The 23,000-nt window shown below is 36.8% G+C and overlaps 1 protein-coding gene across 1 annotated transcript in view; it reads right to left on the minus strand.

Moving 5' to 3' along the window:
* The window catches only part of USH2A (usherin), a 414,223-nt gene that overhangs the window by 208,336 nt on the left and 182,887 nt on the right, over positions 1-23,000 (minus strand). The window contains exons 31-32 of the mRNA XM_035320952.1: positions 8,375-8,488; positions 5,590-5,751 (exon numbers count right to left, since the gene is read on the minus strand). Coding sequence (XP_035176843.1) covers positions 5,590-5,751; positions 8,375-8,488 — 276 coding nt within the window. The remainder of the gene's footprint in view (positions 1-5,589; positions 5,752-8,374; positions 8,489-23,000) is intronic.

A 23,000-nucleotide genomic window follows, 5' to 3' on the forward strand; every position in this document is an offset into this window, starting at 1 on the left:
GATTGCTGTACCTCTGAACTATTTGAATAGCAACCATGAGAATGAGATCTTAACCTAACGTAAGAAGTGTTTTCTTCTCGGTGAAACAGATTCTTGAAATTATCCTCTACATATAATTCCAAGAATTTTCTCTTATTCAAATTGCTTTACTTTACAGTTAGTACAACATTGATATTATGATGGATTTTGCTTTTATTATAATGACCTTTCATTTAAAATAAGCCGTAGCCATAGGGATAAAAAGTACAAAAAACAATAATTCTTCAACAAAATTTATTAAGTGTGCATGGCTACAGTGTATTACTATAATTACTACAGGTTTATAGCAACATGAAAAAATACAGGTACTAATTTGGGGTTCTCCCATTTTTTAAGTTCAGATACATTAAGCATGTTTTCACAGTTGTCAAACATCTGCTTCTTCCTCAGAGAAAAACAAAGCTCCCATTTTATCCTGGTTTTCTAGGATCAGCCTTTCCACATTCAGGTCAAATAACAATTTGAATAAGTTAAACCTTAGTTTGTGTTCTTAGACTAAATTGTGAAGACTTTTCCAAGGCTCACTTTAATATTTTACCCAGAAATCTACAGCTTGTCACAGTAATCAGATTTATTTATTTATTTTTAACTCTTGGAGATGTAATTTAGGGTAACTCTATACAGCTTTAACTCAGCTGAGGATCTGCCTTTGTAGAATATAGGACCTCTTTCCTGAAATACTGAAAATTCTCTTCTCAGGTTGGCAGAGAAAAATAAGTTTCATACATCGGAGTGTTAAAAGAGTCATGATAAGAACCATTAGAATCTACCAGGAAAAATCTAGTACTGCAAAAAATGCAGACATCCTCAATTCCAAGTTCTGTGCAAAAAGAGATTTTATAGATATACATATATTCATAAAGTTATCTACAAAGTTGTTTTCCTTTGTAAACTGGTTAGATAATGCACACTTTTTCTTAGTCTGTCAAATGTGCAACATTTAAGAATAGAGGACCATTTTTACTCATTTTTCTAAAGTTTCTTAGCAATAATAATTTATATTGATAATATTAGCCTATTAGCTATATACATATTAGATACCCCTAGCAATATCAAATTATCAATGTTATTTAGGTCACATCTGGTCACCACTGTCTCTGCTTATATTAAAGCTTTCTTCATTTTAGATGGTATTGGCACGACCAGCTTAGGCCTCTGCCATCTTACCTTTCAGTCTAAAACCCACCCTGTTTTCTCTTTCCTCTAAGCAGGTGGGAGATTTCTGAGACCAAGTTAAAGAAAAAAAGGAAAGAATAAAGAATGTCTTGCTTAAATTTAGAAATACTAAAAAAGCATTACATTAAGAAAACTCCACAATTCAAAGTAGAAAATTCAGTTTTGTCTGTAAGTGTTTGGATGGGTCAAAGAAGTATATTTTCCCCTCCACAGGAAAAATAAACTCAAGTTTTTTGTAAAATTAAATGCTTTTCAAAGATCAGTGTGCATTTATTTAGGGAGTTTTGAAGGTAACTCTAAAAGTTATTCCATCTCCCCACTGCTGCTAGGTGGTTTCCACAGAACAGAGAGGTACACAGATTTGGAGGGCAGACACTTGCTGCTTTTCCTGGGCTGCATCTGTTGTTCTTGGTTATACTTGGTCTGCACTCTCAGACACAAGAACTGAAAGCATGAAAACAGGGGCCTGGATTCACTAAGCCTATATTCTACCTGGAGATCTCTGGAGGCCGCTACCAACAGGAAATACTAGACTTCACTGGGTTTCAGGATGTGAAATAGCACCCAGATAACATGAGAAAGTACCACGTAAAGCAAAAGCAGAAGAAAACAAACAGTTCGCAAAGGAGTTGTGGTACAAGGGCTAGCTAAATTTCAGTGCTCTATTACTCATAACAAAGAAACTGAATTTGTTGATATAGGGAAAATGTTTAAAGGCATTACTGGATGATGGATTCCTAATGGATGCCCCTTTTCAACATAGTAAAGTGGACATTTGCCATATGTGCTTTTAAAGGGTTTCCCTGTTAATTATAGCTCAACCCCTAGAGAAAACAAACACTTGGATTTCCATGAAAATCAATGAGTATTTCAAGCCCTCAACAACTGTCAACAGCAGAAACTAAGCTAACAATATATTTGTGATTATGGTTTTGAAAAAAAATATATCCCTCCTCAAGTTATGGATTAACTAAAATGGGCGTAAACTGATTATACTTTCCATGGTCTGAATTGAGAGACAGTGAAGCACTAATTTTTAGACAGAACAGATGGCTTCCCAAAAAGAAAGGACTTAAATCAAAACATTTCAATAAATACAGGACTTCAAAAACACTGAGAAAATTTATGACTTTCCAGTATAGACAAAACGTCAGGAACTCTTCTGTATACTTATTAAATTAGGAATATCATTTTGTTGAATGAATAAGAAATGTGTCAGAGACAATGAATTTTGTCTTTCTCTTTAGGGTTGTTAATGTATTATGTTGTGGCAGTAAGTCACCAGCACCACTAGTATAAATGCTGAAAGGCTAAAAATACCAAAAAAGCACGAAGGAGAAGCGTATAGCACTGGAATGGCAAAAGCCCCTATTTTCTACTATAAAGCTGTAGCTCTTGCAGGGAAGAAAAAAAAGGAAAAAACAAACAAACAAACAAACAAACAAACAAACTTAAAGATATACACACATCTAGGCAAGATGAATTGACCTGATTCAGAGTGACTAGGATTTGTAGTGACCCAAATCCCAGCATGCTGGCTCACTTCTTCCCCCTCAGGCAGTGAGAAACTAGCAGATAAATAAAATGGATCCAAAGAAAACAGTCTGATCTCTTTGCCATGTTCAGAGTTGGGGATGAGAGTGGCTACTGCACAGGGCATTATGACTTGATTCACCAGCCTTCTTTCAAGCAAAACACTATAAATCTAGATGAAAAGCTGGGAAGAAGATGGAAAGAAATTGTGCCCTACTGAACACCAGCATACTTTGGGGGGAAATCTGGGATTCCAACTTGAAGAGACTTGCCCTTCTTGGAGAGGCTGGAACTGGAACAGGCTGTGTGACGGCCAGTGCAATTGCCTTCACAGGGTCCAATTCTGCCAGACTAGTTCTGTGGGCTTCCAGGACATTTCCTGCTGTAATTATGGTTCAGGGATTGAAATTGAGATCGGTTGGAAATAAGCAAGATTCTCTGTGCACTTTATGATTTATGTCTGCCTTAAAAGTTAACTGAAATCAAAGTTATAAATGCTCAATAGAACCAAAACCTTCAAAATTACACTAGAAAAAAATATGTCATTTCCAGATACAAGCAACAAAAGCTCTTCTAGGTAGCTTACGAACCAGATGGCTTTTCCATAGAATAATTTAGTTGAGTATAACCTGCAATAGTTGGCCAATCTCCATGTGATCATTCAAGACTTAGAGGTAAGATATCAGAAATCAGAAATGTAATTCATCCTCTTCAAAATTTTTGAAGGTCATCTAGGAAAGTTATTTGAATGTAATTTCTTAATAAGCATTCACTTCAGCTATAGGCCAGAATACAATACGACTGGAACATAAAACCAACCAAACACCTTGTATTATGGTGAGCATTTCCCCAAATGTTTTACATTCTTTGCCAATTTATAACCAGCTGGGAATTAACACACCAGAAAAACCACATTCAATACATTCAATAATGATTTTAATAAGATTGAAAGTACAACTATTTCCACTTCAAAATTCTTAAGAATAGTGTTATGGGATGGCCATAAGAGATTAATGGATACCTTGTAAAAAAAAAAAAAAAAAAAAAAAAAAAAAGATAAATTGCACCACTGGAATACCAGAAAACTGGGTGTATGGGGGATAAATTAATTGAACCTATACTTTTGATAAATATTTTTTTTTTCAGAAGAAAAATGTATACTAGTTTCAGCTGTCATTATGCTAACCTACATCCTATTTTTCATATTATTAGTAATACATAATGTGGTAGTTTATATTCAAAAATAAAACCAGAATGTATATACCTCATGTATTTATCCAGAAATACACTAAGGTTACTATGGTTACGAAAAATCCATTACCTTTGAATACAGAATGAAAAAGTTTGACTTAAACTGTGCACTATTTATTACAGCGATCATCAACAGCCTTCAGGATGTTCTCTAACTGGATTCATTTTTCAGTGTCAAAACTGACCCACCACACCAGTAGCTTATGGCCTGTGCAAGGCAAAGAAATTTGAACTATATGAATTTTTAAATATGTTTCATACTAACTCAAGATGAAAAAATAGCTTTGAATTTTAAGGCCTTACATTTAAAAAAGAGTAGGGTCTTGATACCCTTTTTCCCCCCGAGTTGTCCAATATAAAATGTTTTAATTTTACTTGTACTTTTTACCATATTCAACTTCTGACAGGTTCAGAATAGTACTTTGTTTTGCTGTGATACTTCCACTTAAGTTTGTGTGTGTTTGTGCAATATGAACAATCTCAGTCAAAAAAAAATAGCTTGGATATTTAATTAGCTGTAACAATAATTATTTTAAAATAGGAAGTCAGATGATCACACTTCACTGTAACGCAAAATAATGGTCACATAGCTTCCATTTAATAGTTTAATAGTACTGATATAACTTGGTCATTGACACACTCTATACCTTTTATTGGTAGACTACTTTATTTAGGCTTTTAACAAGCAAGTTAAACATGGAGAGTTCAGGAAGGCAACATAATGTCTCTCTAATTAAGAACATCTAAGGACAACAAAGAGAAAAAATATTAAATCTGTACATTATTTCTTGTCTCCAATAGCTCAGAGATAACTTGTTTTGAGAGCTGGGTGCTACAAGATGAAAAAGTTGTAAAACTACCAAAAACTTTACTAAGATCCTGTGAAAGAGGATAAAACAGAACAGGATTTAGATAATCCATGACAATATTAATCTTTGAGAGTCCCAGCAGAGAGTTCTATGAAGAATTCTCTAACAAACGGAACCCATTGTGGTTTGAAGTGCAACCAGGTAATTTTTAATTTATGTTGCTTTTTTATCCGAAATGTTTTAATTTCAGCGGGTAATACTTTGCCTGAAGTGCCTCTTGGTCATTTTTCACCAGAAATAAGAGTTGGTGTTCACAAATGACCTGCAGGGAGGATGAACGTTAGCACGAGAGGGTTTTAACAGGGTCAGAAAGGGAGCAGAAGAATTGCGTAATTTCAACCTAAATGGGAAAATGTCTTGACACCAAAGCATTAATGACATCACTACTATCATGCTAGCAGAGATGTCTACTTCACAGTTTGGTCCAAACTGCTTAAATTTTCTATCTAGCCTGATTTCCGGTTTCCTCCACAATCAACTGGAATAATAACAATAGACTTTTTAAATAGGGTAACTGAGGGATGGCAAACAACTAGTTCACATTTTAATTTTGTCTTATTGAAAGTGCAGTTCAGCACAGCAAATTCTAGGCAATACATTATAAAAACCAGGAGGAAGAGTAGTATAGTCATGGACGCAAAATTTAGAAGGGGTCAGCTATATAATTATTCACAGCAGCTATGAAACACCCGTCTGATATGCTGCCAAGCAAAGAACTCACCTTTTACAACATATTTGGTCCCATTTCCAAAATAAATTGGTACTCCATTCATATATAAAATGTATTGTGTTATAATACCATTTGGTGTTTTTGGAGGGCTCCAACTCATCACCAAGAATGTGGGAAAAGATATTGCTGTGGCTGGTTGCACATCTTCAGGGGCTGGTGAAAAAATATACATTTATATTATATATATTATATATCATATCATCATATTGTATCATACATTATATCTTATCATGGGAAGTGAGAAAAAGTGGGAAAGAGAGGGAATGAGGGAAGGGAGTCTTAGCCATGCTCCTAAGACTTCACAAAGATAATTCAGAGAACAGATATAAAATTACTACAGATCTGCTGTATAACAGTATTTTTAGCTTTCCACACATCATAAATGATTTTAGTGAACCAGAATGATTTTCAGTTGAAATTTCTAGAGATTTTGTGCTTTCAAGATATCACCATTTTGAAAACTCTCCTATCACCTTTGAGGTGCCCTTGGAAACAAACTTTTAGAAAAGATAAACTCTTTACTTTTTAGAAAAAATAATTTTGCTTGTGTATTTTTCCAGATAGATAACTCCAAGCATGGGGAGGAGTACATCATTTTTTTATGGTCCTTTTTTTTTTAAAAAAAAAATAATAATTTCTCTTCATGTTTTTCATTTGTAACTACAGTGATTATTTTTTCTAATCACAAATGCAGATGCATTATTCTTAGGCACTACACATTCCTTCGGACTTTTCATACTTCAATACATTTAGTAACACTTGTTTAGCATGGATTTTATGTATATAATATACTGTAAGTTGGCAATGGATAATAATTTAAAAGCTGAGTTCTCTCACCATTTCAATGAGTTATATGCTAGAAGCACAAGCAATCCCACTGAATATCGCAAGGGGAGCAGAACTCGGCCCTTAGTCTGGGAGGAATATCTTGTAATTTACAAGCTCTGTGCTAGCAATTTAAAACAATAACTAGCAGTGGCTGGCAATGTGAAAACAATATAAAGTAATGAATGTTTCAATAGGGAAACAGGGATAGCTGGAGGGTGTGATATGGTGTCTGTCTTCTGTATCATCAATTTATTGTTACTAAGAGCATGCAACAAGAGCATCCAAAAATAGAAACTCCACACATTGACTTTTTGTTCAGTCCTTCTGAGGGATAAAAACACATGTTCCCCGTGGCTTTATTTGATCACTGGAAATAAATAAATAAATAAATAAAATAAAATAAAAAATAAAAAAAAATCTATCCTTGCCTAAACCTTCCCAGTATGACAGCACATCTGAAAACAGTGAATGTTTTCTGAAACATATGGAATTCCTGCTTTAGCAAGCACACTCACTAAGCTGAGCATAAGAAGACACAAGCAGTTGTGTTTGTTGTTGTTGTTTTGGTTTGGTTTTAATTACTATGTTACACCAGAAAGAAATATAGAGCACTAAATAAATGTTAATGTCACAGGGTCCATTAACCATTTGGCTGTCAGAGGCTATACATTCCCTTGGCTAATGCCACCAGACGAACCTGGTCAGTTTATTTAGAACTTCCAAGAGGTGGATGATACTGGGTTTGATTTGAATGGTGCTGCTGGCAGTTTTCAACATGTTCACATCAAAATGATGTTCCAGAGATGTTAGACAGGAATACTCAGGACTGTCCTCATCAGGACAACACCTTCCACAATTCCTGCTCTAGCAGCTGAACACTCTACCATTCTTTTGATCATTATGGTTGTAATTCACACAACTTCACCCTAAAATGTTATTTGGATTATTCGTATATTGTTATTACCTAGTTTAAAAGAGAAAATACAGCAAAGAGTCTTGTTAAAAGTTCAGCACTGTGAGAGTTACTAGATAGGACTGTGGAAGGAAAGAAATTTTGAAAACTACTCAACATCATGGATGATTAAACACTTCCTACAGATACAAATCAAAGTCTTTTACTATTCTACCAGTGCAAATTTGGAGTTACTGGTTTTAACTGGATTAACATGGCCTTAGGATGATGGAACCCAGAGAAGGATCTGACTTGGACTTTATGTTTTATTGAGAATGGAGTTAGGCATGTCACAGATCTTTTGGGAACATTTGCTCCCATAATTGATTTGCATTATGCATCAGGCTAGTCTCTAAGCTGGAACTAAAATGTTCTATCTTTCTTCCTGCTGTAGTTCTCAATGCAGTCTTAGAAAACATTAATTTATACTCACAACCTTTAAGTTTGAGCCCAAAAACATGTAAAAGATTTAAGGAAAGAGAGAAAAACTGAAAAGTGATTAATAAATAACTCAATCGGCATTTGGACGTTTCATCACACTCAAGTAATTGTTGCCTATTGCTGGTGTTTAGCAGTTAAAAGAAACCATGGAAATCAACCGTTTGATTCTCAATTTCATACTGTGCCATACAATCAATTCTTTTTAGTCAGACTGTCTCTAGATTTACTTCTGAGCCCTAGTAAAATGAGGAAGCTTTCATTAATCTTTCAGATGCTTCATATTAATGACAAGGCTCTTGCATGAACAATGTAACAGCAATTAAAAAGCCCATTAATCTGCATTACAGCTATTAAAGATGCATGTCATTAAAGGGTATGGAGTTTGATTCATTTTCGCACCCCCCCAAAAAATGGAGCAATTATGGTCTGGCAATGCACTTTGTCATCAAATTAGGTTGGGGTTTTCCAGCAAATGGCTTTGCAGCATTTAGCTCTTCTCCTGTTTTATTATTCATGACTGAAATGTGGAAGTCAAGACCTTTGAAATTACTTTACCTTCTTGTGGAGTGGAGATGTTCAATGCATGCAAGCTCTCAGTACAGCCAGCCAAAGTGCAAGCAGTTAGGGTTACAGCATAGTTTGTGAAAGGATGCAAGCCTGTCAATATGCCTGCAACAGAAGAAAGCAAGGTGTTATGCATGTATAGCCTACAGACTGATTACATACATGAAGAGAAGTAAAATATTAATTTTTTTCTGTTGCAGGCATTCACAGCTAGGGGTAGAAGAGAAAAAAAGATTTTAAGGTTTCATTCATATCATGCTACAATGTAAATTTTGCAAAATATATTAAGAGAAAATTATGTTTTATTTAATTCTTAACACTTACGATGCAAATAAGTTTCTTTACTTATTCTCACTATAACAAACACAACTTCAACAATGAGCTGCACATTCTAATATAACAATGACAATAAATTCAAGTGTTTTTTTTCTTAGCACCTGCTTCACCAAGTTTGTTTTTTTTTTTCAGTTATTGACTTATTTTCTAACAATTTTTCAGCCAGCCTCCCAGATTGTTATTTTTTTAATGCTTCCTCTCCAATGTTGCCCCTAACTACTCATCTATAAACTCAAATTTCTTTTTTGTATGAAACCTCCCACTTGTGTTTCTGTATTTCAGTGGAAGAATATAGCGTATACATTTGTGATACTGCTACAGTAACATATTTCAGGTGACAAAGTACTCAGAGACTTAAAGAAAACAGTTATATAAGCTTATGCTTTTTCGGGTCCTGCTTGTGTTAGTGAAGAGAAGTTGCTCGATTCCCACATATAGATCAGCAACTTGTGGATGAAACAAATCACTCCTTGCCATTTCAGGAAGTTATGCAATATTTTGAACTGAAATATACAGAGGGATTGCATGGAAAAAAAAAAAAAAAAAAAAAAAAAAAAAGGTTTGTCAGACAGTCATTTTTCCGAAACACTAGCAATTTTCATTTCAAAGTAGGTCCTACAATAAAGTAATATTGGAATGAAAAGTAATTAAAAGAGCTACTTCATGACAAGATTTATTTCAAACTCTGTTCTCACCTCAATTCTAACAGTTTTGGGTAAAATATGTGGGGTTTTTCAAAAGAAAACAACAAAACAGATAATTTTTATGGCACAAAAGGAACTGTCCCATGTTGGGGTTTTCAAAGCTATATCATTGCAAAAAAACATCTTTGGAAACAGCAAGACTTCAGAGAACCATAATTCTTGGCCAAATCTCTCATAGTAGGAGACTAAACCCCTTCAGCATTATGTGCACACTAACAGGTAGAAGAATTTAGTCCTTTTTGCTACTTTTGAGTTACTACAAACAATGCAACACAAATCTGGCTTTTAGTAGAAAGTCTTTGTTCCCATGTACCTTTATACACAGACACAAAAAAAGTCTGGAGAACCGCATGCAGGGAGTTTATGGTTGCAGCATAACCATGTTATTTTCTGAGTGGAATAATCAAAGCAAGTCTATGATTTTTTACTCTCTCTTTATTAAAACTTGGTCACATTGAAAACTTGAGGTTAACTTTCATTGAATTAACTGTGTTTGTCTCTTTTTTTGTAATTAAAACAAAAACTTCAAAGATTCACTTTGCAAATGAACTTTCCATTTGAGTTTTTGGAGATCTGGTTCTTATAGGCAAAAACATAATCGGTAGTAGCAAAGCTCAGGTCAGAGTAGCTGTGCTAAACTAAAACCAGCTGATCAGGATCAACTATCTCTAATAATAGCTTTGATTTTGGAAATCCCTACTTAGCAGAGGAAAAACTGTATAGCCATCTTACTAACTAATGGAAATACAATAGGAAAGAAAAAGAATGTTGTGTCAGCCACTACCCAAGCAAACGTGCCTGTAACCTTCCTGTAATATTTGGCAGACGACAAGTATTTTTAAAAGCATTCAACAAGCATAACATAGAACATGATGATGTTTCAAAACATTACTATCCCACTAAAGCAGGAATACTGGAACCTACAGTATATTCTTCAGTATAGACACATCATTGGTTTGAGAAAAAAAAAAAAAAAAAAAAAAAAACTTTTTTGCATAAGACAATAGAAAACCCTTATTTTCAGATCACACAGGGTTAAACATGGGAAAGCATAAAAGGTACATAAAAGGTACTTTTGGAATTACCTTCAGCAAACAAACACATGCAGAAACCAAATCCTCTAACTGTGACATTTGCAGGTTTTCAGTTAAGAGGAGCATGCTATTGTGTATATGCTATCCCTCTATTCACTCTTCTGTGCTTTAGAAAGCTATTTAGTTTTATTTGTACATTTAGCACTTGTAGTATTTTTTTTCTTATGAAGCAGTGAATTAATGCTCCTTGCATTTCCTGACGGAAGACATTCTTTGGGATCGCCAATTGCTTCAGGCATTGAGAGCCACAGTAGCACATAGAAAGCACATCCAGAAAGATGCCTTTAGCTGTAGAAGGTTTGGATTGGGCTGCTTGGTTGTGCTTTTTACTTTTGACAAAGTAGAAAGGTTTTATACGAAGCATCTGCAATGCAATAGAGTGTATATTACTCAGGTAGGTTTGTGAAGGACAGTGAGAATTTGAAAAATAAAACAGATCAACCTTTTTGCAACAGGAGGTACCTGTTTTTAAAAATAAATAAATAAAAAATATTCAGCAAAGGTAGCAATTGAAAAAATATTTTGTTTATCTCATAATTAACATATTTCCTTCACATGCACGCTTATACTATTTTCTCTCAACAAAGAAACAGATGTGTGGCATAGGTAGGCAATAGAAAGTGCACAGATTTTATTTACATACTTCAGCAAACTACTTTTTTCTCAGCTGCCAACCTATCTGTTTGGCCAGCATCCACTGTAATCTGTTCTCCTTCATTATGTTAATCTGTGGGCGGAAAGATTTCTGTCATCTTCAAATCGCTTGTACAGCAATGGTAAACACCTTGGCCTGTCTGTAATTGGACAGGTGTCTGCATTGGTGTCACCCGGCTTTTAATTCAATTAAAGAACTGGCGGCTCTGCTCTCATTACCCACTCATTTCCTCTGCACTTTGAGTCAGCCAGTGAAATTTACACTCGGTGCCTGACTATCTTAGAGCACAAAGTCAGCAGTCCCATAGCAAAGATCATCACTGATACAACATGAATTAATTTAAACATTTTTAATTTAAACATGTTAAACAAGTATAACAAAATATTTTTTGCAATAAAAAACAGCCTATAATCCAATGAAGATAGCTGACAGCTTTTAAAAAGTTTTCCAAACTCCTCAACTTGCGCACATGCAGACTGGCATCTCCCGTCTATACCCAATAACTGACGATCTGATAAAGAGTACATAAGGCTTTCCAAAAGTAGATGCTAATAAAGCAAAATTTGTCCACAACTACATTTGCATATATTCTACCAATGTTAACAGGAGAAAGGTAGATAAATTGTCACTTTGATCAGGAGATAGAATTAGAGGGACCATCAATATTTAAGCAGAGGGTCAGCCTCCCACATTTGGGATAAGAGTCCCATTCATTCCACCTGCCACTACAGAGTGGTTGAATCCATCCAGACTTAAAATTTACACCGTAGACTATGTTCCAAGCCTTAAAGTCTACACAGGGAATCAGAGACAGTAAATCATTCTAACACACCACTCCTATCTGCCCACTCAAAGAACCTCTGGAAATAAATTAAAGTTCTAACACAGACATTTTGACACAGTGACCCCATGAAACTGAATAATGTCATTTGTTAAATATGAATGTAAAGTTAACAGTCTAAAAGAGTGATCTGGAATCACACCTAGAACATTAAGCCCACTTTATATGCAAAACTAGTATTTAATTTTCTATACTTTTATTTAAATGATCTTTAATTATTTGCAGTATTTAAAGTTGAGGTTTAGAGTTCTGTCAGAGTGGAAATGCGAGGTTCATTCTTGTGGATAAAGGATAAAAATATTGACATGGACAGTAGGAGAGGGTCAACAGTGAATTTATGGTAAAACAGACATTTTGACTAGTCACAATTAGTTGCATCTTTATAACCAATCCATGTATCATTATAATGAATACAGTATATAAGAATAGTAAATATCAAGCTTTTTCCTTTCATTTCTCCATAAAACTGACATTTCTTTTGTTCAGTACGTCTAAAAGGGAAGTCTTATATATTTAGACAGTTCTGCCACAACATTCTGGCAGATTTTGAGCAGAAAAAAATAGTTTATCATCAAGGAGGAAAACAACAACAACAAACTGTTAAAGTATAACGGCTAACATTCTGTTCTCAAACACTGAAAAATAGATTCAAAGGCCATTACTGTATTTTAATAATTTTATCATCTAGTTAACAGATCATTATAAAAGCAGTTGCTTCACTGCCCTGATCTGTCATCCTGCTTTTTAAGAAAGTTACCAGCAGGTCTTCAGAGATGACACATGTTTATGGTAACTTACAGAGTTTTTATGCTGCATAACAAATTTTTAAAGAAATATAAATTAAGACAAGCTTTTTAAAACACATTTAGTGAAGGAACCTTCACATAAAACAAAATTAACCTCCCACACACACCCAACTTACACAAAAATATTATTTAATTTTACAGTTATAGAGTTTTACAGTTGCAACACAAATACTAAAGTTCTCTTCCTTTCATCCATATAATAATAATAAAAAATACATTCAGTTAAAATGGTGGAAGAGGAGCATTTTGAAGTTAGTTTTTTGTTTTGGTTTGTGTTTTTTTACAGGGAAATATAGATCATTTTAATTATAACCACTTAATAATAATATAATAATATATATTATATATAATAAACATAATATAATTATATTTAATTATAAATAGGTAATTTTAATTATAACCACTTACTTTCAGATGAAGCCTGAAAAGTCAGCTCTGTTACTGAATATTAAGATTCCCAAAGTCAACCACAGAGCTTACCCACACAAGTTCCATTTGTTTCACACGCTGAGTGCATTTTTTGCCAGAGGGATTCTTTGCCAGATTTTTTCATTGCTTCCTCTCTAACACTCTACTTCAGAAGGACTTATTTTGAAGTACGCATTATGCAACTGAAACAACACTTGACCTTATAGATGGATCTTAATGCTTTTTTAAGGTGTTGAAAAAAATAATAATTACCAAAACCCTTCTCCTCAAACCTAAATACTATCTGGCCAACTTGAATGCCTGAGGTTGTACAGCATCTGTCTTACAAAGTCACTTGTGTGTCGAGATGCATCATTGCCACAGTACACTTAACCACAGTCCACTGACCAGAAAAGGAAGTCCTCAACTGACTTTGTGTTTTTGACAGATTGTAGCAAAAACTGTTTAAGTACATGTGTCTTCCACATACGCATCTCTGAACTGAAAGCCTGTGCACATCAATATGTTGCATACATCTGCATTTTTAAAGCATCTTCTACCATAATCATAGTCTGAGTCATATTATTGAACAAGAGGGCACCTGTTCCAACTCTTTGCCTTATAAGAACAATAAAAGGTTACTGGATTTCTCTGGGTTGGAAGACCAACAGAACAAAATCATAATCAACCAAGCACAAGTTCCACTGGCCTTGAGGATGCAGTTCAGATTGCAACATCTCAAGGAAGTCTGTTACATTCTTCACAACACACAGCAACTCTTCGACTCTTTGGCTGCTTTAATTTGCACAAAGCCATAGCCCAACATTCCCATTTTGCACCAGACATTACTTAAACACAGAGAGAATTGGTTCTGTAATATCTCATCACTCTGTTACTCTTGATCTTTCCGGATAACTCTGTTGTTACTATTTTCCTACCACATGATTAATTTTAAAAGTTTGCAGAAAAGGAAAGAGTTTTAACTTTTTGCAAAACTGAGTATGTCTATAAAAAAAAGATATTAATAATCTTTTCCATCCTCACAAACATTAAGAAGTTGATTTCTTTTTTTCTTAGTAAAAATATTGGTATATAGCTAAGCATTGATGTAATTTTGATAAAATGTTCAGGTTTATATAATCAGATGATTTACATTTCATATGAATAAATTTATACAACAGCATTGGACTGTAAACAAGATTTATTTAGGTCTAAACTCAATCAAGTTATAACATTTATTAATTCATGTTTTAAAATGCATATATTGAAAATTATGCAGCTAGTCATAAAAGTAGTGCTAAAGCCTGCTAAATGAGAGGAGGTAAGATCTTATACGCTGATGCTCTGATTTAAAGTAACTTCAAACTGATTTAGAGTCACTGTGTGCTCAAGCATCATCTAACAATTGACAGGAACCTAACAGGCATCAACAGATCCATTGGCTACCCTATGTTACATTGGCTGCAGCAGTCAGAGGGATCTGAGCAACGGCTGAGGTGCAGCTGCCGTTATACTCCTTTGGCTCCTTTCACTGAGAGAGACGTGTCTGTGTGGGTGAGACAGAGAGACCAAACTCCTTACACCGCACAGGAACAAAACACACTGGCAACAGGCATCTCATTCCTAGTCATTACAAGGGTCTGGGTACATGGCACCCTTTTTTGTTAGAAGGATGCATACTGTGTTCCAAATCTGACATGCTGTGGCACAGCACCATATCATGCTTACCATATCATTCTTCTGGTGGTGGGAAGTATGCAGATGTTTTCTATCAGGTATCCCTGCTTTTGACCAAAAGTTACTTCTACAAAACCATGATAAAGAATTTAGCTGAAAATGACAATCCTTTTGTATTTAAAACCTGGTTCAAGCAACTGCAGGATAACATCAGCTCTAGGAAACAATACCTTCAATAAAAAGTTCCAGCTTTTAGTACTTTAAATGTAGTGTCAGATTTTAGTTGCAAGTAAATATAAACCAAAGTTAGTACTTGGTGACTCTCTGTGTCTCCCTAAAATGTTTTATGACATTACAAAATTGAACCTGGAATACAGATTTTGGAATCCTCTTATTACTCTGGCCCTATATGCACTTATATTAGGCAGTTGGCAATTCTTTTCTGCAAATTTACAAAAATTTCACTAACTGCAGCATGAGAGCTCTTTGAGTGCAAAATATTTGTGCAAACATTACAAGTAAGTTGAAGTGTATGAAAGCAATATCCAAGTAATTCATTAATGGTTTTGCGTGGTAAACTATATGGTTTTGGTAAATCACTTACAGGTCTGTAGAACCCTGAAGACGAATACATTCTTCAGGAGTCATCAGGCAGCAAACTTTCATTTTAAGCTCACCTAAATAATATTCCAATGTACTGTTTCCAAAAACATAATTTACAGATATTTATTTTGAAAACAAAGCAAAACACGTGTGTCTATGCACAGAAGGGACAACCTCCATGAGACCTGTGCCATGGGGCTGTGCACCCTCAGTGCAGCACTATCTGGCCTGTGCTGTTGGTGCTTTCACTGTTGGTACCCTGTCCCATGCTGACCATTGTCCCAGGTCTTGTGGTGTGCCTGCCACTGTGGGGTCTGGCCCTGAGGCTGCCCCACACAGCCTCCTGACTTTCAAACCCTGCAGGAGGCGGTGGTCAGGGTACAGCCCTGCAGGTGACCCCAAAACCCGCTGCCCCAAGCCTCTCAGCAGAGCGTAGTGGGGTTTGCTGGGCAGACACAGCTTCTCTGCACTGCTTGCTCAGGCCTGGCAGAGCTCTTCCTCCTTAATTCAGCTAGAAGGAGCTCTCCCCTGGCAGTGTTTCTCTGAATAGTATCACTTTCAGTGATACTAGCAGTGATTTTTCCTTCACCCTGCTGGTGAGCCCAGGCCTACCAGTCGCTGGCAGGAGGCCTGACTTCCTGTTCTGAGAGTTGACCCAGCTAACCAGTCTAACTAACTATATCAAATGATAAAATTAAATTTTAGGAGATAGTCATCTACCAAACATTAAAGTCTAAAAGATTAAAAAAAAAAATTAAACATAATCACATGTCAGGGAATGGAAAGAAAGGTGACCATGGGCATTCCGAGGGAAAACCGTAAACAACAATTTTCTCATCATCACATGTGCAGCCACAACTTCGTTGCTTGGTTATTGTGGTAATGACATGGGAAAAAAGAACTACAACCATATTAAATTAAAAAAAAAAAAAAAAGTCTGTAGTGGGAATACAAAATGTCTGTGTTTTTTTAATATATATTTGGTTGGTTTTTTTGTGTGTGCTTTTTTCTTTCTTTCTTTCTTGATATCTTACTTACTATTTGTAGCTTTCACTATAGTTTTTCATTGCAGAGTGTCCAGAGAAGTGCTACAAAGCTGGTGAAGGGCCTAGAGGGGAAGCCGTCTGAGGTCACTTGGCCTGTTCAGCCTGGAAAAGAGGAGGCTGAGGGGAGACCTCATCACGGTCTACAGCTTCCTCACAACGGGGAGTGGAGGGGCAGGCGCCGATCTATTCTCTTTAGTCACCAGTAATAGGACCCGTGGGAATGGTGTCAAGCTGCAACAGGGGAGGTTCAGGTTGGATATCAGGAAGAGGTTCTTCACCAAGAGGGTTGTTGCACACTGGAACAGGCTGCCCAGGGACGTGGTCACAACGCCAAGCCTGTCAGATTTTAAGAAGAATTTGAACTCTTAGTCACATGGTGTGAATTTTTGGGTAGACCTGTGTGGTGCAAGGAGTTGGACTCAATGATCCTTATGGGTCCCTTCCAACTCAGGATATATATGTATCACGTATAGCACATGATACAGAGCACATGAGGATGCTAATTCAAGCACTGAAAGTCAAGAAGAATTCAAAGAGAAGTTTAGTAGAGTTATTTCTCATGAGCTATTTTCCATGTCACACAGTGGGGTGTTTATGTGTATTCTGAGCATTAATTGATAAGGATGAGGAATGATCACCTTGCTGGATTAATTTTCTGATAGTTAAACTGCTAAGACACACTAGACAAGGCTGAGCAATAATCCCCTCTTCATTCTCTCCTAGATGGAAAGAGACACCTGTAGGGAAGTGGCTGAACAGAAAGCACTCTAAACCTTCCCATGGCTGCAGCCAGTTAGTAACTATCTCACAAAACTAAAAGTTCCAATAAGCTTTTGAAAGCTATCTTCTCTGCCTAAACACAGGAGGCAACTTGCAGCCAGACATACCAGAAACCACTGCAATAAGGGATTATATTAAAAGGAAGATGAAATTGGTACAGAATCAGTAGGGGGTTTGCTTTCACTTAATGATTTTCCTAATTGATATACCAACCTGATAGACTTCTTCAATGAGTTGAATAACTTCATGAATGAGGAAGTGGATGTTATCTTGATTTTATGGCTTTTGACCTTGTCTCCCATAACATCCTCATAGACAAGTCAATGAAGTACTGGTAAGTTAACAGTGAAGTAGATTGAAAGCTGGTTGGATAGCTGGACCTGTTATGATCAGTGGCATAAAATCCAGTTGGAGGCCTGTCAGTTGTGTTCACCAGGGGTTTGATACTGGAACCAAGACTGTTCAATGTCTTCATTAATGACCTTAATGATGGGGATGAGTGTGCCTTCAGCAAATTTGCAGACATTTTGAAAGAGCCACTAGGATGACTAAGGGACTGGAGCACACCTCTTATGAAGAGGCTGAGTGAACTGGGACTGTTCTAGAAAGTCTAGAAAGGAAAGAGCTCAGATGTTATTGTGTATAAAATACCTGATGAGAAGGAATGAAGGAGGAACCAGCCACTTCTCAGTAACGTTCAATGACAGGACAAGAGTCAGTGGGCACACACTGAAACAGAAAACTTCATCTGAATGCAAGAAAACACTTTTTTTTTTTTTTTTTTTTAAAAAACTTTTGAGGATGGTCAAGCACTGGAACAGGTTGCCCAGAAAGGTTGTGGATCCTCCTACTGTGGAGATTTTCAAAATGAAACTGGACACAGTCCTGGTAAAACTGCTGTAGCTGACCCTGCTTCAGCTGGGGGCATGGACTGGATGTGCTCAAGAGGTCCTCCTCAAATCCATTGATGGTTCAAATCCACAATATTCTGGATTCAAAAGAAAATTAGAAGCATAAGCTACCTGTGGTCCATGCTGAAATAGTGTGACTAAAGCTGCTTTCATTTGTTTAGATACTGATTCTAATTTATATTCTGAATTTTAATAGCAGCATAGTAATAGCATTTAGAATGTGCTGGAATGCAGAGTAAAGCATCTTTTGGTGTTGAAAAAATTCTTTGTTGTGATGACCTTGTACTTTTTTATTACTCTGCTTAGTGTGGCTGGCCATGTCCATAATGTGACATGTTTTTTTCTCAAGGCAAGATGGGCTAGCACAGTATTCCTGGAACACCAAGAACTTACAGTCTTACTTGACAATCTGACGTGAAGCATTCTAGAATATAACTTCTGAACAATGTGTTGAAATATACTGCCTTTCACAGTAAACTTTTGGTTCAACAGTCAGCCCTCATTTCAAGGATTTAAATCTGCTGAATATTCTTTTCTTGAATAAATGTAAATAGTCTGTGATTTTGAAGATGAAAAGGTTTTAAAGGATTTTGGTTCCTGAGGAATTTTAGGCTTCTTGAGAAACAGGCTTTTGGGACAGTGATATTATGGTCATTTAAAGACCTGCTTTAGTTTAAATATTTAGCTCAGCTTTTCTTCTTGGCAGAAGTACAACAGGTTCTTCTGAATTTGACACACACGGGACAGCTTTCTAGAGAATAGGTAATACTATTAATTTTTGTTACTGTGCTCCAGCTATGTCTCTGAACCTTACTGCACAGAACAGATCATGGTAATGTTCAAAAGAATTTACAGTCTAAGTATAAAACAAAATACATCAGATGGGTAAAAAAGGTGCAGGGAAAAAATAAGATAGAGAGGGCTTGACTGTGTCCTCACATAAATTTGCTAGCGGTAGCTTAAATGTTGTTGAGGCTTAACACTGAATGAAAACCTGAAGGAAGGAGTAGAAAAACAACAGAGTTTCTTCACTAGTGAGACTACCAAGTTTTGTAGTGCTTTTCTCTCTCCTGTTTCTTTAGCCCAGCTGTTGCGACAACTGTAGCATCTTCTTGTGGAATTCAACAAAGGAATTTCTAAAGAAATTGAGAGAATTAAGTAAAATCTTTCAGGAAAACTCAAAGGAAAACTAAGCAAAAGCAGCATCTCCTGCTGGGGATCTGTTGATATGTTAAATTTTGATTAACCAGGAAAGATGATTCAGCAGGGAAAATCAAACATTTTCTTGTGAGTTAAAATACCTGATTCTGCCTTCTGAAACATTGCAAGGAGTCTGTAATGTAAAATATGCTCATGTGATGAAGAAAGGTTATTCAATTGCATTTAAACTTATTTGAGATATACTGTTAACAAAACATTAAATTGTTTTCAGAAAATTAAATTGAAAGTCTATTACCTGAAAATTGAGGTTCTGAACAGAAGGGATTTTTCCAAAGTCATTGTTTCAAAATATGAGATGTAAATAAAAATTTAAAGCTGCAACAGAAATTTCCTTAAAACATCAGGAGTCTTTCTGATCTATCACCTTGCTTGTGCTTTGTGGAATGTTGTTGCATTCAATGCTCAGGGACCTCTAAAGGAAGCTACTCTGAACACTTGACATCATAAGCAACTCCAGCAATACCAAATAGCAAAGTACTCAGTATGGTTTGAAGGCATAAAAATTGATATAGGACAGGGAGAACTGCTGTGTGCAATATCTGAAAGATTTGTGTTGTCTAAGGAAAAGGTTACTTTCTTTAAATGTGTGATGACCTCTGCGCTATGAAAAAGAAGAGGTAGAACCATGTTGCAGACTGTGCAGCGTTTTCTTTGAGTTGCAGTAAGAGGCTGTCTTAACTAAAGGTCTGCTGTCTTTACACCAGGCCTCCTGGCAATGGACAAGGTTCACCTGTCTCTAAAGAGGAAAATGATTTTTGCTCAGGAATTAGCAGGGCTCATTGATATAGCTTTAAACTACATTTTAAGGGGGAAAGGGATAAAACCAGTCTTGACAGAGACAACCCTGGGGGTAGTATAACAATGTTTACAGGATGGTGTGCTAACAAGGTCTGGGGGTCTGCCACCCCCACTGACGTAGGTGATGGAGAGCCATGCACCAGCAAAGGCACAAGGTATGGGATAGAAATTCTGGGGTGACCTCATTGCGGCTTTTCAGTACTTAAAAAGAGACAGAGGGCGACTCTGCTCAATCAGACAATGATGAGACAAGGGGGGTATGGTTTTAAACTAAAAGAGGGGAGATTAAGGTTAGAGATTAGGAGGGAATTCTTCACTCAGAGGGTACTAAGGCACTGGAACAGGTTCTCCAGAGAGGATGGATTGCCCAGAAAGGTTGTGGATGCTCTATCTGGAGGTGTTCAAGATGAGGTTAGATGAGACTCTGGGCAACCTGACCTAGTGGGTGGCATCTGTCTATGGCAGAGGAGTTGAAAACAGATGATTTTTAAGGTCTCTTCCAAGCCAAGCCATTCTATGATTCTATGAAATCACAAAAGTACCCAGGAATGGTCATCCAGGAATTAGGACTTCTCTCCACAAAATGATGGCAGGATCACTAACCCAACTGAAGTACATCTACACCAATGCACACAATATAGGCAACAAACAGGAGGAACTGGAAGCCACTGTGCAGCAGGAAAACTATGACATATTTGCTATCACCAAAACATGGTGGGACAGTTCGTATAACTGGAGTTCTGTGATAGATGTCTACAAAGTCTTCAGAAGGGATAGGCTAGGAAAGAGAGGCAGCGGAGTAGCCCTGTATGTTAGGGAGGGTTTGGATTGTCTTGAGATTAATAATGGTGATTATAGGGTTGAATGTTTATGGGTAAGAATAAGGGGGAAGGCCAGTGAGGCAGTTGCCCTGGTGGGCCTCTGTTATAGGCTGCCTAACCAGGCTGAAAAGTCAGATGAAATATTCTACAAACAGCTAGAAGTCTCACAATTGCTAGCCCTTTCTTCCTGTGGGAGACTTCAACTTAATAAGATGCCTGATGGAAATACAACACAGCAGAGGGGAAACTGTCTAGGAGCTTTCTGGAGTGTGTAGAAGATAACCTCCTGACAGAGCTGGTGAGGGAGCCATCAAGGAATGGTGTCCTGCTGGACCTTTAGCTTGAAAATAGAGAAGGACTTGTGCGTATTGTGAAGGGTGGAGGCTGTCTCAGGCACAGTGATCATGAATTAATAGAGTTTTCAATTCTTGGAAAAGTAAAGAGGGGGATTAGCAGAACTGCCACCCTGGACTTCCAGAGGGCAGACTTCAGCCTGTTAAGGAGACTAGTTGGCAGAATCCCTTGGGAAACAGTCCTGAAGGGCAAAGTTATCCAGGAAGAAGTCCAGTTCAAGAAAGAAAACCTAAAGGCACAGGAGGAGGCCTTTCTCACATTCTGAAAGATGAGCTGCCATGGACAAGACCACCCGGGCTGAACAGAGAGCTGAAGCTAGAGCTCAGGAAGAAAAAGAGGGTTTTTGACCTCTGGAAGAAGGAGCAGGCCACTCAGGAGGACTACAAAGTTGCCATGAGGCTGTGCAGGGACAAACTTAGAAGGGCCAAAGCTGAATTTGAGCTTAATCTGGCTACTGCTGTTTAAAACAATAAAAATGTTTTTATAAATACAAAAACAAGTAAAGGGGGACTAAGGAGAATCTCCATCCTTTATTGGATGTGAGGGAAACATAGTAACAAGAGATGAGGAAAAGTCTGTGGTACTTAATGCCTTCTTTGCTTCAGTCTTTAGCAGCAAGACCAGTTGCTCTGCCAGTACCCATCCCTCTGAGCTGGTACATAGGGACAGGGAGTAGAACGAAGCTCTCATAATCCATGAGGAAATGGTTAGCAACCTGCTACTCCACTTAGATGTATGCAAGTCTACAGGACTCCCCCTTGACTATCAGTCAACTGGCAGCTAGCAAACATGACGCCCATATACAAGACCCACAAGACATCACATTCATGGATTAAAAAAAATATTTGCAAATATATTATATTTTGCATAGCAGGAACACATGCCACATCAAGACATAGTGAAATTTACATTTATGGCTATATATCATCTCTTAACCTGTGTTACCAGAAGCAAAACTGCAACTGACACATTTATGCCACATGAAAAGAAGCATTCTTTACTGTCCCACCACCACTCTTTATTATTATATGGTTGCTCTCCAGATGACATCCTGGTATGCCTGGCAGAAAACAAACTGGCCTAGTGTGCCTAAGCAAACAAGTTCCCTGAGAATCCATCAGGTATCCTTTTGCAAGCCCTCAGCTTGCATTTAAGTGAACTTGCATGCTAATCATCTACACACTGAATCTGGCTCTTGGGGGCAAAATTTGACTGGTCATCAAGTCAGTGTTAGTCTGCACTGAAATCAGCAAGCTGAAGGTCAAATCACATCAAGATCAGTGATTTAACAGAAATAGATTTTCATTTGTCTCAGCTCTGACCTCAGCCTGAAGACCTGAATTACATATTTCATATAACACCAAGATTGGGAAATACGTAACTAAACTATTGTGCAGCAGTTATAACAAAAGTACCTCTTCCACACAGACAAAACTGAATTTGAAAGCGTACTGCCATAGCAAATTACAGAAGGCAAAAGCATAAATGGATGGAAAAAAAAAAAAAAAAAAAAAAAAAAAGATAATACTACCACAAATAATTCAGCATGATGGTGCAGATGC

Source organism: Oxyura jamaicensis, chromosome 3 (genome assembly GCF_011077185.1).
Source record: "Oxyura jamaicensis isolate SHBP4307 breed ruddy duck chromosome 3, BPBGC_Ojam_1.0, whole genome shotgun sequence".
Classification (NCBI taxonomy): Eukaryota; Metazoa; Chordata; class Aves; order Anseriformes; family Anatidae; genus Oxyura; species Oxyura jamaicensis.